Genomic DNA, 14998 nt, shown 5'->3' with positions numbered 1-14998 from the left:
GGGGCAGAGGGGGGGGGGAGACACAGAATTTGAGGCAGGCTCCAAGCTCCCAGCTGCCAGCACAGAGCCTGACACAGGGCTTGAACCCACGAACCGTGAGGTTGTGACCTGAACTGAAGTCAGACACTTAACCAACTGAGCCACCCAGGTGCCCCAGATATAGCCACTTTGAATTTTCATTTAGTGAAATAAAGTCTGGTATGGTCTTAATAATAATGGCAATATTTCAACTCCCTGAGTCCGTTTACTGGGCAGGGACTTGACTGAGAACAGATCTCAAGCTGTGCACATGAGAATCCCCTGAGAGCTTTTTTTTTTTTAAGTTTATTGATTTTGAGAGGCAGGGGGATGAACAGGACAGGGGCAGAGAGAGAGGGAGAGAGAGAGAGAATCCCAAGCAGGCTCCACACTGACAGCACAGAGCCCGAAGCAGGGCTTGAACTCACGAACCATGAGATCATGACCTGAGCCAAAACCAAGAGTCAGATGCTTAACTGACTGAGCCACCCAGGCGCCTCTCCCCTGAGAGCTTTAAAATATAGGGGCGCCCGGGTCCCACCCCTAGAGACACTGCTTAATTGGCGGGGGGTATGGGAACATTAAAAGTCCCAGGCGACCCTAATGGGTGGCAACGTTGGAGAGCCATGATTTTGAGCAGTGGTTCCCAAAGCGTGAGCATCACTTGGGACGAGGAACCAGCACACCCGGGTCTCAGGTGACGACTGTGTCCGACTCAAGCAGTGCCTCATCCTCAGCACCCCTCGGAGACTCAGTTTGTCCCCTCTGGGAAAGGGGTTCCCTCTTCTCTTTTCTCCGATTCCTTGTCTGGAGCTCCGTGGAAACCGAGACTAGTCATTGGCGATCATTCCTCCAGACCCCCGGACAGTGGCTGTGGTCTTTCCATCTTTCCCACACTTTGCTCATCCAGGACAATGGGGCGTCTTGTGTCTCTGGGGCTGACTATATCCCGCGCCGTTTTCCCGGATATCTCAAACCGGGTTACCCCTTTGCCCGCTGATGCAGACCTCCCCCAGCCCCCGTCTGTCCCTTCTGGCAAATGGCCCCCTCCTTCCAGATCTTGCCAGGTTTCCTTCTCCCTTCCCTCCAGTCCCCGCAAGAGAAACACCCGTCTACCTGCACCACCTCTAGGGACAGAATGAAGTCTCTTAAACGCAACCCATTTGTGGAAGGTACAAACAGTAAACTCTTCTCATACATCCTGAGTTCTCTTCCTACATGCACTGCGGCTCAATCTAAAAGTCTCACCTTCTCCAGGGTAAGACACACAGTAGGTTCTTACCTTGCCACGAATACCCATGGCCCTATGAGGATCACCACGAAAACCACCAGAGACGGATCACTCGGGATCCTAGGGGTCACCATGGGTCCCAACAGATCAACCGTGTTGACTAGCCATATAGTTGGAGGGTTTTTCATTTTTTGATTCTAACAAATATTTTGAATGTTTATTTTTGAGAAAGAGAGTAAGCAGGGGAGGGGCGGGGGGCGGGGCAGGACAGAGGATCTGAAGCGGGCTCTGTGCAGCCACCCAGATGCAGGGCTCCAACTCACCAACGGTGAGATCGTACCTGACCCAAAGACAGAAGCTCAAGTCGGACACTCAATCACCAGACGCCCCAACTAGCCATATATTGGAGTGATTAACAGTGCCTTTTTTTTTTTTTTTTTTTTTTGCAATAGGTAGGAAAAAAGAGAAAGTCTTGCTCTGGCGCTTTCTTGGGGGACATAGATACAGGGAAGTCCCAAGCCTTTGAGAAGTTACCACCCACCCCTCTCCTTCCTTAGCTGAGGGGAAAGTCCAGATGCTTCCACTGGGAATGGTGCTGGACACAGCCTGGGAATGTGTAGAGCCTGGGAAAACTTCCTTGGGGGGTGACAAAGTTCGCTGGTTTCAGAGGGGGCAGGGCTGCTGGGGCCGCTTAGATAAAAGCTAAAAGGGAATTGACAAGGCAAAGACGGGAGGGATCCGTGTGTCTTAATCCACTCACTTTCTGGGCAGCCAGTCCCGGCAAAAGCAACCTGTCTCCGTTGTTATGAAATCCATCCGCTTGCCAATCGGTGGCTCCGGGGGACACCAGCCCCCCTCCCCCTGCCCGGTGGGTGAGTCTGAACCTTACCTGACTCCTCCTACCCCTCCATCCCTGCCCCCACCTCCGGAAGTCCTCAGGCACTCTCAGGAAGTCTCAGCTCCCCCCTGTGCTGGGATGGACGCTAAATTAGATTTCTCCCTGCATTGTGTCCGGGGACGACTGGGTTGGGGTGTCGGTGTCCGAGAAGGAGGGGTTTTCACTACATCCTGGCCGGGTCTCCACGACCCCCACACTCCCCTCCAGGGCCTGACACAGGAGCACCCCTCCCCCAAATCTGATCTAATTCCCTCTCTGCTCTGCTGAGGCTGGCCTGGCCTAAGAGGATTGGAGCATTTGCTAAATGGAACCAGGACGGGGTCAGAGAAGCAGCTGTGGGGAGACCCCCGGGGCCAGGACGGCCACAGGGGGGAGGCAGGAAGAAGTGGAAGGGAGGGGGAAGAGACAGGGGCAGAAAGAAGGAGTGAGGGGGTGTCTCCAGGAGAGTTGGGGGGGGGGGGGCTTCAGTATACAGAAGGGCATAACGCCAGCCAGCTCTGCAGGAAAACATTTCCAAGGTGACCATGAACTTTATTAATTTCCAAATTATCAATCCACAAACAAGGTCCTGGAAAATTATCAGGATTAAAAATATCGAACCAGGTGCCTGGATACAAAGTAACTAAAGCAGTGAATTCTACATACAGGACAAACGGAAATAAAAACAAATGTTTAAATATCATCTAAAAAGTCAGGCTCCGTGAAGATAAAAAATGCTACAAAATCACCCTCCAGAAAGATGGACCCGAGACCTCTGCGGTTAAATAACATTTCGCAGGAGCGTCTTTGCAAACCACCAAATGAACGAGTTGAGTTATATGCTCAGGTTGGAAAGCCCCCTGTTGGAAAGATGTCGGTTTGTCCTCAAACCATTTATGGATTTGATGCGATTTCGATTAAATTCCCAGTGAGGTTGCCCCAGGCCTGCAGAGGAAGCGCTCCGAGCATCCGCGAAACAGACGCTGGGAGCAAGGAGTTCCACGCCAGACCTGGGAACCCACCGAAACGCCCACGTGCGCCCTAAATGCGGGGACACCTGAGCCGCGCGATGTTGGGTGGCCACACAGTGACCACAAGATGCCGCCTCCACAGGTGGGATGGCAGGAGGACTGATGATCCGATGTGCATGCAGCCCGACCCCCGCCGGCCAGGTCCGCACCCACGTGGACGCGATGGGCGCGCAAGCCTACGACACCTTAGTCCCCTCTGGCACCGTGGGAACTGCAGGGCTTTTCGGAGACAGATTCGCCTATAAATTTAGTAGCAGAGTCCGAGTCTCTGTCCTCTGCAGGGTCTTCTCCCTCCTGGGACTGGGCCATCAAGGGGAAAGGGGATCCCTCCAAGGGGTCTTGGGGGGAGACGACCGCTGTGAAATTGGGGGCTAGCACGCAGCCGGCGTCTGGCCAGATGTCTGAGACGGAGCAGCCCTGAAGCCGGGCGGGGGCGGGAGCCGGGGCCGGGGCCGGGGTTGGTGCAGCCTGGATGGACCCCTGGGAGCCCTGCCCGGCCCTCGGGGCGGCGCTCCGGCTGCAGGTGCCAGGCTCTGCCGCGGGGGGGATCCTCCGGGGGCTGTGCGGAGCGGGGTGACAGGCGCCTGGGCCCCCAGGGAACGCGGGGCCAGCAGGGACAGGGACCCCGACCGGGGCGTGCTCAGGGACATGGGCGGGAACAAGGACGGGGGGAGGGGCAGGGACACATTGGGGGACGCCGGCTCCGCGGCCCCCGGGCGCGCTGGCTCCCCGACCTCGCCCTTTGGGCGGTCCCTGCAGGCTGGAGTGCTTGGCCCGGCGGTTCTTGAACCACACCTGGAGGGGCCGAGGGGACAAGGCGGAGGTGTAAACGGGCTAGGCAGGGGCACCTCCCCGCCTCTGTCCCAGGTGTGGGGAGGCTCAGGAGACACGGCAGCCGCAGAGCTCTCCCTAGGGGCCCCCCGGAGCCCAATTCAAGGTCCCCCGAGGATGCAGGGGGCAGTGGGGGCGGGGCTTGGACACCCGGGAGCCCCGGGGCCAGGAAGGGGCCTGCCCCAGAGGGTCCCCCGCCTTCGCAGAGGCCCTGAGCTCTGGTGCCCGGACACCCAGCGGGCCGTCAGTCTGGGCGGGCTCATGCCGGCTGGTTCGCGCAGCACAGGGTGGCGGTGAGCCTGGGGTCCGCCCTGAGTCCCCACAGGGGGCCCCTTGCTAGCCCTGTGAGCCAGGGGAGCCCTGGGACCCTCTGGCTTGCCTTCTCCCCTGTAGCCCGGGACAGACGGCAGGTGGTCCAGCCGGAGGAGTGCCACCTTCCTAGTGGACCCTGTGGCCAGTGGGGACGGAGGGGGGCGGGGTCCTACCTGCACTTGGTGCTCGTCCAGGTTGAGCCTGGCTGCCAGGGCCACGCGTTCCTGGTAGCTCGGGTACCGGTTGGCCCAGAAGTGTTTCTCCAGCTCCTGCAGCTGTTCCTTGAGGTACACGGTGCGCTTCTTCCGGGGCCTCGGGAGCGTTCGGGCTGAGGGGGGGCCTGACCCGAGGAGAAACGGGCTCAGACAAGCCCAACAGAGGGCCCCCCGCCCACCAAAGACCCTCCCCCTGGCCGGGCCAGGCCCCGACCAGCAGGTGGGAGGCACGGCCGTGCATGAGGTGGCAGCTGGACCCGACGCCCTGGGGTCGGGCCCTGGCTCTCACGGCCCAGCCCAAGTCTCTGTGCCCGTCGGGGCCTCAGCGGGCACATCTTTGAAATGGGCGCAGTAACGGCTGTCTTGTGATTCCAGCACCCACGGCGGCAGAAGGCAGGCAGGATGAGCTCCCCAGGCCCAGCCAGGCCGCTGCCCCAGGCAGGCGGGCTCCCACCTCGCCTGGCCCCCCAGCCCCTCCCATCCAGGGCCAGAGCCACCCTGACCCTCAGAGGGGGCGGCCATGCACCAGGCCCTCTGTCCCGGCCCCACGAAGTCCCCACAGTACGGTGCGGGACGCCCTTCCCAACACGGGGGGCCTCCTCTGGAGGCCCAGAGGCCTCCCCAGCCTCAGCCCCAGCGGCCGCCCCCACAGCCCAGCCCCAGCCCCTGGCTCAGGCCCAGGCGCACCCTCAGGGGAGCCTGGCTCCTGCATCCTGCCCGCTGGTCCGCTGCCTGTGTGTGGGGCCCTGCCCACCCCACCGGGGCCTTAAATCCCACCTACCTGCCGTGCCCACCCAGACACACCCTGAGGGTCCTGGGACTCTCCCTCTCTCCCCACCCTCAGCCCCGCCCCCGGAGGAGTCCCAGGATGGAGTAATCCTTTCCTTACTGAGCAGCTTCTGGATACCCAGGCCCTGGGCTGGGGCCTGGGGGCTGGGGCCTCAGTGGCCAGAGAGTCTTGGTCCCTCCCTCAGAGGGCTCTAGCCCAGGGAACCCCGCATTGCCCCTTGTGGGGGTCCCCAGCCCAGGAAAGGGCCCCTCCAGCCAGTGCCCCGGGTGTTGTCCCCTCCCCCCAGTCCTGGAGGCCCCTCCCCCCTGCCTCTTTGTCCAGCCCCCTCCTCTCCCGCCTGGTTGGTCCAGCAGCCTCCCCGCTGGCCCCCAACACCACGCTCGCCCTCTGGTCCCTTCTCCGAGTCTCCCCCCAAGTCCTGGACGGGGCGGGTGCTCAGACACGTGGCCCCGGTGATGGCTCGGGGTCCGTGCTGGTCTTCCTATGGGATGAAGGCCAATGGGGGAGCAGGTGGATGGCTGCCCCCGTGTCTTTGTGAATGAATGAGCTGGGGCTGCCTTAGGTGCTGGACTCAGGAGCTGGGGTCACAGGGGCCCAGCCCCCTCCCCCCCCCCCCCCAGCTGCATAGACCCACATCTAGACCTCAGGCTGAGCTCCTCGCTGGCCTGGGGTCTGCTCAGGACTCGAGTCCGGGAAGCACGCAACTTACAAGCCTCAGTTCCCGGGCAGTGGGGGGCCTCTTATGATCATCAGTGCTAGATGAAGGTTAAATAGCCGATCGCGCACCGAATCATAGGTGGCAGAGGGATCTCGTTGTTCAAGGTTGACCTCGCTCCCCTGAGCTGCCCGAGCATCTCACGGTGCCATCACACCGTCAGTGCGCCTCCGTGCTCCTTCCTTTCCGGCAACATTCCGCCTTCACTGGACGTTGTTTCTCCTTCTTGGGCAGGTGGGAACACAGGGGTCACCAAGCCGAGGGCTCTGAAGTCAACGAGGGATCCTCTAGCAATGTCCTTGGTCTTTAAGATGTGCCCAGAGGCCGCCTTGTCTCTCATGTTTAATAGAAATTAAATGTACCATTTTGTTGATGAGATTGGCCCAGATCGAGAAGAGGGGTCGTGCCTGGGTGTACTGGTGGCGTTGTGACGGTGCTCACGTGGGTCTTTCTTTTTCCTCTCCTTTTTTTTTTAATGGTTATTTGTTTTTGAGGGAGAGCACAAGTCGGGGAGGGGCAGAGAGAGAGGGGGAACAGAGAATCCAAAGCAGGTTCTGCACTGACGGCAGAGAACCCGATGCGGGGCTCGAACCCACAAACCGTGAGATCATGACCTGAGCCACCTGGGGGCCCCTCACACTGGTCATTAGGGTTAACTTGCTTCCAGCTTCTTGCTCGCTGCCTACACCCCACAGTTTGTAGCAGAACTATCCTACTCCCCTCGAGATCCTGCAGACCGCTGACCTTGAGGCACCACGGACCAGACTTTCCAGAAGATACCCTGGAAAACAGCCACCGCTAGCCCTGGTGTCGTCAGTGATGGGTTCCCGGTGCAGGGAGGTATCTGGATGGGGCTTGTTTGGGGCTGCGGGACTAGCCTTTCATCACAGACACCTGAGAGCCTTGATTATTGACAGATTATTGGAAGAATTGGGAAGCCTTGCATGGACAAATGATTTGCTGTCGACCGCAGGCTTCTGCTGCACCATTTTCCTCACCTTCCCCTTTAAATTTTTTTTTAGTGTTTATTTATTTTTGAGAGAGACAGAGACCGAATGCAAGCGGGGTAGGGGCAGAGAGAGAGGTAGACGCAGAATCCGAAGCAGGCTCCGGACCCCGAGCTGTCAGCACAGAGCCCGACGTGGGGCTTGAACTCACGAGCTGTGAGATCATGACCTGAGCCGAAGTTGGACGCTTAACCAACTGAGCCACCCAAGCGCCCCTCACCTTCCCCTTTAAACCCTCCAGCTTCCCCTGGACGGAGGAAAGTGGTCTTTGAGATATTATCCCACCATCTTTCCAGGTCACTGGCTTCCTCAATAAGGCAACCTTTTCCTTTCCCACCAACACTTGTGTGTTGAGTACTGGCTTCCTAGCAGCAAGCAGCGGAACCCGAGTCTGGAACGGGTCCTCTGTCCGGTAACAAGAGGACAGAGAATCTGACCTTCTCATGCTTTTGGGGTGTAGGCTGGTTTTGGAAACAGACTTGATGATAGCAGTCAATGTCCCTCAGCTGAGGACCATCAGGACACCAGGAGTTGAGCTAATGTGGGTTTAGCATCCCATTGCAGGGAGTGGGGACACACACCATGGAAACCCTGGGGTATCTCAGTAAGAGGATGTTTGAGAGGACCTACATAGGACGAGGGCTTGTATGAGATGATCTGGGGGAAGGTTCCAAGAAAAGTGATGTTTATGCACAAAAGAATTGAAGTCAGGGACTCAAGCACATACTTGTACCCATATAAGCATATCCCCATAGGCCTGGAGACAGAAAGCAGATTCCAGGGGCTGGCAAGAGTAGGGAATGGGGAGTCAGTGCTTAATGGGGACAGAGTTTCGGTTTGGGATGATAGAAAAATCCCCAGAGATGGATAGTGGTCATAATTGCACAAATCGTGAATGGAGTTAACACCACTGACTTGTACCACTGACTTGTCCGACGTGGGCTCAGGTCATGATCTCACCGCTCGTGGGTTCGAACCCCGCGTCGGGCTCTGTGCTGACGGCTCGGAGCCTGGAGCCTGCTTCGGATTCTCTGTGTGTCTCTCTCTGCCCCTCCCCTGCTCGTCTCTGTCTCTCTCTGTCTCTCTCCCAAAAATAAATGTTAAAATTAAAAAAAAAAAAAAGTCAGCGAGGCTTTGCTCCGGGATGGATGATGTCAGGAGACGGGGGTCGTTCTGTGATTGGCTGTCACGTCTAGAAGATGGGGAGGTTGGAGAGGCTGGAGTCAGCGTTTGTATGGATAACGTCACCCGTGTTAGTCTGCGTGGGGAACATCGTCTCTTTGGCGGTTTGGACCATGTGCGTGTTTCTCTTAGCAATCAGACACGATTACAGAGACATGATCATTTCAACACAAAGACTGACCTTCTAGGCAACCGGAGGGCTCCAAGTCTTGGTTGTGAGCTCCTGGCCAGCTCCCGGCTGTTGGGAGCTCCTGTCTAGTTCCCCCATTTAGCACATCCCTTGAAGTCAACAGGTCAAATGCTGTGACTGAGCAGTTGGGAATCCCCGGAGGTCCTTACCATCATCGGTTGCCTGACCTTGAGCAAAGACCTCCTCCCCCTGCAGCCTTGATGTTCCCCACCTGTACAATGGGACTATCCCAGGGTCTGTCTACACGTGCATGAGAGCTGAATGCTGCCGACATCTGCTCAGGAAAGAACCTGGGAGATCCCACTCCTGTCCCTACAGATTTGTCCCCAGGGCAAAGCCACTGGTTGTCTGCGAGGTCTCCACCCTGCAGGTGACACAGATCAAACACTATAATTGCCTGAAGAACCAGCCTCCCTCCCTAGCACCTCCCCTCAGAGATTTTCAAATTCTATGCAGCATCAGAATCCCCTAAAGGGTTTATTGAAACCCAGACTACCAAGCCTCCCCCTTCCTGACTAGTTTCTGATTCAATGGGTTCTGGGGGTGGGACCCCAAATTTGCCTTTCTGACGAGTTCCCAGATGATGCTGATTTAGCTGGTCTGAATCGGGACAAATCAGGGACCACCTCTGTAGGTGAATGCCTCCCTCCTCAACCTGGGCCCCTACCCCTGGCCTTGGTCCCAGACCTTAGCTTCTTTAAGGGGAAACATTAAAAAAAAAAAAAATCAAAGGGAACATTTCACTGAATATAACATTGAGAAAAATGCAACAAGTTATCACAGAGAACACCCCTACATCCGCTGCCCAGAGAGAAACAGAATATTCCCAGCAATCTCCGAGCTCCCCTATGCTCCACCAAGCAAAGACAATCACCATCTTGTCTTCTGATCCTACAGGTTAGTTTTGCCTGGTTTTAAACTTGACAGGCATAGAATCACAGAATGTGTCCTCTTTTGCATTTGCCTTCTGTCGCTCATCATTGTCTGCAAGAGCCCCCCTCCCCCGCCCCGCCCTATTGCCTGTGACCATGGTCTGTCTGCATTCTGATGTCTGTGCGGTTTTCCATTGCATGGTATGACACGGTTGGCTTATCCATCCTCTCGTCCGTGTGCATTTGGTTTGGTTCCAGTTTGGTGTTATTACACTGACACTGTGAACATTCTTGTGCGTGTCTTGCGACACACAGGCGTGTGCATTTCTTTTGGTGTCTTCCTAGGGGTGGAATTTCTGAGCCATACAGCCATGGAACTTCCTGAGCTCAGCGCCAGTGGATTGTGCTTGATCGATTTCCAAAGTGATTTTACCAGTTTATATTTCCGTTTCGTCCACATCCTCCCCCAAACTTAGCATTGTCCGTCTTTTAATTTTTACCACGCCAATGGGTTGGTAGACAAAGATCACTGTGGCTTCATTTTTTATTTTCCTGATGGCCGATGAAGTTGAGCGCCTTGCCCATTCATGATGGTCTATTTCAGTCCTTTTGGTTGATGTTATATTGTATAGTTTTCTGTGTAGCCATCATGCACAGATTTTGTTAGATACTTCATGCCCATCAGAGCCCAATGTAGAGCTTGAAACAACAGCCCTGAGATCAAGTCCTGAGCTGAGATCAAGACTCAGACGCTTAACTGACTGCAACCCAGGTGACCCTAATTTCCTTCTTAACTGTTATGTGCAATTCCTTGGCAAAGCCAAATGGGCATGGTGTGTTCTTTGTGTGAAAAATGTTAATTATGGATTGCTCTTCTTTTTTATATATAAATAATGTACTTGTGTTTTATTTTTTTTTAATTTTTTAAAAATGTTTATTTATTTTTGAGACAGAGAGAGACAGAGCATGAGCAGGGGAGGGGCAGAGAGAGAGGGAGACACAGAATCCAAAGCAGCTCCAGGCTCTGAGCTGTCAGCACAGAGCCTGACGAGGGGCTCAAAGTCACAGACTGTGAGATTATGACCTGAGCCGAAGTCGGACGCTCAACTGACTGAGCCACCCAGGCGCCCCCTTGTGTTTTATTTTTTATTCACTTACTTTTAAGTAAAGTCTACACCCAATGTGGGGCTCGAACTCACCACCCCAATACCAAGAGTCATACACTCTACCAACTGAGCCAGTGGGGGCACCCCTGGATTATTCTTCAATAGGACTATTTGGATTTTACATTTTTGTGCATGCTTGCTTTGGTAAGTTGTATTTTGCTAGGAGTTTATTATCTGAATTTTCAAATTTCTGGGCACACGGTTGTTCATAATATCCTTTCATGATCACTGATATCTTTCTTTTTTAACGTTTATTTATTTTTGAGAGAGAAAGAGAGCATGAGCAGAGGTAGGGGCAGAGAGAGAGAGGGAGACAGAGAATCCAAAGCAGGCTCCAGACTCTGAGCTGTCAGCACGGAGCCCGACGTGGGGCTCGAACTCATGAACCATGAGATCATGACCTGAGCTGAAGTCGGATGCTTAACCGACTGAGCCACCCAGGCACCCCGATCATTGATATCTTAATGTAGGACTCTTCATAACGCCCCATGTTCATTCTTGGTATCTTTGGGAGTATTTTTGTACTGATTTCCATAGCCTTTAGCAAAACAGCTCATGTCTTTTTTTTATTGTGTATTTTTTTATTTTATTAATTTCTGCTCTCATCTTTACTATTTCTTTGCTCATTTTTAACTTCTTGAGATGACATTACAGATGGTTGGCTTTAGGCTTTCTTCCTATCTGGGCCTGATATATCCTTTAATGCTACGGACAAATCCAATGGAAATTAGAAGATCACGAACAAATGTATGCCAACACGTTTGACAACGTAGAGAAGAATGGACCAATTTGGGGGGGCGCTTGGTCAGTTCAGCATCCGACTCTTGATTTCCACTCAGGTCATGCTCTCGCGGTTCGTGAGTTCGGGTCCCGCGTCGGGCTCTGCGCTGGCAGTGTGGAGCCTGTTTGGGACCCTCTTTCGCCCTCTCTCTCTGTCCCTTCTCCGGTTGTGCGCACCCTCTCTCAAAATAAATAAATAAAAACAGACAAACAAACTTAAAAAAAAAAAAAAAAAGAATGGGCGGATTCCTTGAGAAATACAACTTTCTGAGGCTGACCGAAGAAGAAATCTTAAAATAGGAACAATGATATATCTGTTGAATAAACTAAGTGCATAGTTAACCTTCCTACCCAAAAACTCCAGCCCCATAGACTTCACTGGAGGATTCTACCTCCTTCTTAAGGAAGGAAGCACAAGTTGCACAAAGCCCCTTCCTAGCATCTGTCTTGGCTTCTCTTTTCCTACCTAATCCCCTCCTCCGCTGTCCTTTCTATTCCTCCTTTTCTGAGTGCACTTGACTCTCCGTGTTCACCTCCTCTGGATGCCCCCCCCCATCTCCTCCATACTCTGAGGGGCTGAAAGCACCATCCCTGAAGTCACCTAGCAGAAGTCATGCTTGCACGCTGTGTGGCCAGCCATTCCATTCCCCCCTCCCAGCCTCTGTTCCATATTTGCCCTGAGAAGCGCCGGGAAGGCTGGGACTGGATCCCGTTTGCCTTGGGAAGGCTCCTTAACCCATCCTCATCCATAAAATAGGGGAGCTGGGGGATGGCGCCCACCGCATGAGGCTGGAATGAAGATTCAGGGAGGGAGAAATACAAGGAAAGTGTCTAACAGTTCCTGGCACATGGTAAGCGCCCACTGGAGAGTTTGGTTGTGATCTCATTAGTACCACATGTCCTAGGCGAGATTTGCCATGGAGGAAGTCGTCCCGTAGTTAGAACTCATTTGTCTTCGAGGAGCGCTCCGCCCCGCCTCCGCCTCCCCCAGGGATGGGAGGGGGGGGGGGTCATGTGTCTGAACCTAATCCCTGCTAATTCCCAGCCATTCTGCTGAGGCTGGACCATCATAAGAAGATTGGAGCATTTGCTAAATTAGTCCGGTTCAGGGACAGAGGAGACAACCAGGGAGGGGCCCGGAGACCAGGAGGGCCGGGGTGGGGGGTGGGGGGGAGAGGACGCAGACACGTGGGGGTGAGAAGAGAGACAGACACACACCTGAGGGGACGGAGGAAGGAAGGATGAGGGAGGATCACAGTCGGAGGGGAGGGGAGAAAAGCCAGGGGGTCCCAGAGGGTCCAGCAAGATGAATATAAATCCCAGCCCTACCTCTTCATATTTGTGAGATCCTAGGCAGGTCACCTGACCTCCCACTGCCTCAGTTTTCTCATCTGTGAAAGGGGGATGGTCACAGCACCGTCGGATACGAACAGCACCTCTTGGGTGGGTCATCTCTGAGCATTAAAAGAGTTTGGACGGGCTTTCTCCAGGGTCTGGCACATAGTGTGTGCTCAGTGGGTTTTTCCTTTTTCCTTCCAATTTATCAAAGTATCGTTTATATGGTATAAAATTGGCTCATTTTAACAGTACGGTTTGAGGCATTTGGACGATCATACAGAGTCATGGAACCACCACTCTTATCAAGACATAGAATATTCCTCCAGGGCGCCTGGTGGTTCAGTCGGTTAAGCATCTGACTTCGGCTCAGGTCATGATCTCGCAGTTGGTGAGTTCGAGCCCCGCATTTCCGGGCTCTACGCTGACCGCTCAGAGCCTGGAGCCCGCTTCGGAGTCTGTGTCTCCCTCTCTCTCTGCCCCTCTCCCACTCATGCTCTGTCTCTCCTAAAAATAAACATTATAAATAAATAAACGAACAAACAAATAAACGGAATCGTACAATATGTGGCCTCTTGTGTCTACACGGCCTCTTCTGTGAATGTACTTAAAACCACCGAACTGCACGCTTTTAAGATGACAGTAATGGTCAGTTTCATGTGCTGGATATTTTAGCACAAAAATAAATGTTTATTGGACGCTCACCAGGTACTTGGTATAATGATCTCGTCTCATTCTCTCGAGGTAGGTCTTCTCAGTGTTACAGGCGGGGAAACTGAGGCGAGGAGAAATGCCCAGGGTCACGTGACCAGAAGTGGCTGACCCCGGCTTGGACGGCAAGTCTGTCTGTCCCCACCACCCCTGGGTCCCCTCCCCAGGGACCCACAACACACACATCCTAACCTGGGACTCAGGGATTGAGAACAGGGGCAGACAGTGGTGCTTTACAGCTGGAGAGACAGAAAGCCGGGGACAAAAAAGAAAAGAAAGAGAAAAGCAGAGATGAGAGGGACATGGCTGGGGCGGGGGGCGGGGGGGGGGAGGACCTGAAGGTGGCTGATAGGGAGGGCTTGAATCTTTACACGGGCCACTAAGGCAGGAAGCATGGCCATCCCCCCCTCCCTCGCAGAGGGGGATGGGGGGGGTTGGTGCCCAGGGAGGTCACAGCAGGTGGGAGAAGCTAGCCGTCTGGAGTCCACATCCCTGCTTAATTGGCTTTAGGGAGAAACCGAGGAAAAGTCGGCGACCAGACTGAGAGAGCACGTGGACACATCCATGACCCCAGAGATACAGGTCGGGGAGAGAGGGAAAGGACAGGGCAACCCCTGTCTCCACCGCCCCGCCCCACCCCCACGCCGCCTGCCCCTTCACAGAAATTTTTTAAAAAATCACCCAGACTTCAAGCGAGAGTCAACATTTTAATTGCTGTCGCTCCGTGAGTGGCTTTTCGGGAAGGGGACTGGAGTTCCAGTGAGTGGGAAAAGGGATACAGAATGAGGGGGCCTCCTGACCTCTCAGCCCCAGTTAGCCTGTGTCTGTGGCCCCCAGCCCCTACCCCTCTGTGTATCCTTTGTGCCCCAGGCTGGACTGAGCCAGTCCCGGGGGTCTAATGGCCCAGAGGCCAGCGTGGCCCAGGCCCCTGAGAGACGTTCACATGGTGTGCTGAGTAATCCAGCTCTGTGGCCTCTAGTGACCCCAGTGTGCAGGGGTCTCGGGGGTCTAGGCTGTGCGCACCTGTCCTGGCTTGGACCCAGAAAACTCATCTGAGCTCCACCCCCCCCAGCCTCTCTGCACACCGTGCCCACCTCCTGACACCCCTTCCTGCACCAGGGGCCTGGGGCCAGCTCCTACCGGCTCGTGAGCCCAGATGGCATGCGTCCCGCTCTGGGTCCGCGAGCCCAGACTGGCGCCTTGAAATCAGCCGTAGTGGGAGGACTCATACCACGGAAACCGGCCGGCGGGGCACCTGGGAGATTCTCCGCCCTTCCTACTTCCTCCCACCCTGTGCCTTGTGCAACCCACCGGTGAAAGGCTCGTGGCTGCCGATCACCCCGGCCGAAAAAAACGAAAGGGAAATTCGGACTGAGGAAGCAAGGCCAACACGCCAAACTCCCACGAGTGTCAAAACGCCTGACTCCTTCTCAGAATTCTCCCAGTGCTGCTCTCGGACGCTGTGGGTCGGGAAGAAATGCAGCGCTGCCCCAGGAAAACTTCCTCGGGCCAGGCTCTCTCGTCCGGGCCCGCCCAAAACAGACTCTAAGAGAGGGACTGGGTATCTGAAACGTGGGACTTCCTCCTAATCCGTTTCTCCCCCCTCCACCCCCACGTTTAACAGACGGGAAGCCCGCCACCTGCTCTTTCTTCCTGAAACACCCACAGCTATAGTTAGGACACCCCATGCAATACCAAAACTCCTCCGATGTTTGGGTGAAAGTCACCTTTAGAA

The 14998-nt window shown here is 55.0% G+C and overlaps 1 protein-coding gene across 1 annotated transcript; it reads right to left on the bottom strand.

Moving 5' to 3' along the window:
• Positions 1 to 3311: 3311 nt before the first annotated feature.
• Positions 3312 to 6360, bottom strand: LOC109252884 (tetrapeptide repeat homeobox protein 2-like). Its single transcript, XM_019425352.2, has 4 exons — positions 6178 to 6360; positions 5668 to 5786; positions 4474 to 4660; positions 3312 to 3952 (listed from the first exon to the last, which is right to left on the bottom strand). The coding sequence occupies exons 1-4, from the start codon at positions 6358 to 6360 to the stop codon at positions 3344 to 3346; spliced, it is 1098 nt and encodes a 365-aa protein (XP_019280897.2). The 3' UTR covers positions 3312 to 3343.
• Between the last annotated feature and the right edge of the window lie 8638 nt (positions 6361 to 14998).

This window comes from Panthera pardus, unplaced genomic scaffold (assembly GCF_024362965.1).
Source record: "Panthera pardus isolate Hobbes unplaced genomic scaffold, ASM2436296v1 HiC_scaffold_18, whole genome shotgun sequence".
In the NCBI taxonomy this organism is placed as follows: Eukaryota; Metazoa; Chordata; class Mammalia; order Carnivora; family Felidae; genus Panthera; species Panthera pardus.
This window is presented reverse-complemented; position numbering and strand designations above follow the sequence as displayed.

Bases quoted from the DNA above. Each gene is read 5' to 3' on its own strand.
- LOC109252884 (XM_019425352.2), bottom strand. From the start codon at position 6,360: ATGAGAGACAAGGCGGCCTCTGGGCACATCTTAAAGACCAAGGACATT. The intron at 4,661-5,667 runs GCGGGGAGGCTG...GGCTTGTCTGAG, and splicing joins GAGCGTGGTGTTGGGGGCCA to CCCGTTTCTCCTCGGGTCAG. The intron at 3,953-4,473 runs GTAGGACCCCGC...CGGCCCCTCCAG, and splicing joins TGGACGAGCACCAAGTGCAG to GTGTGGTTCAAGAACCGCCG.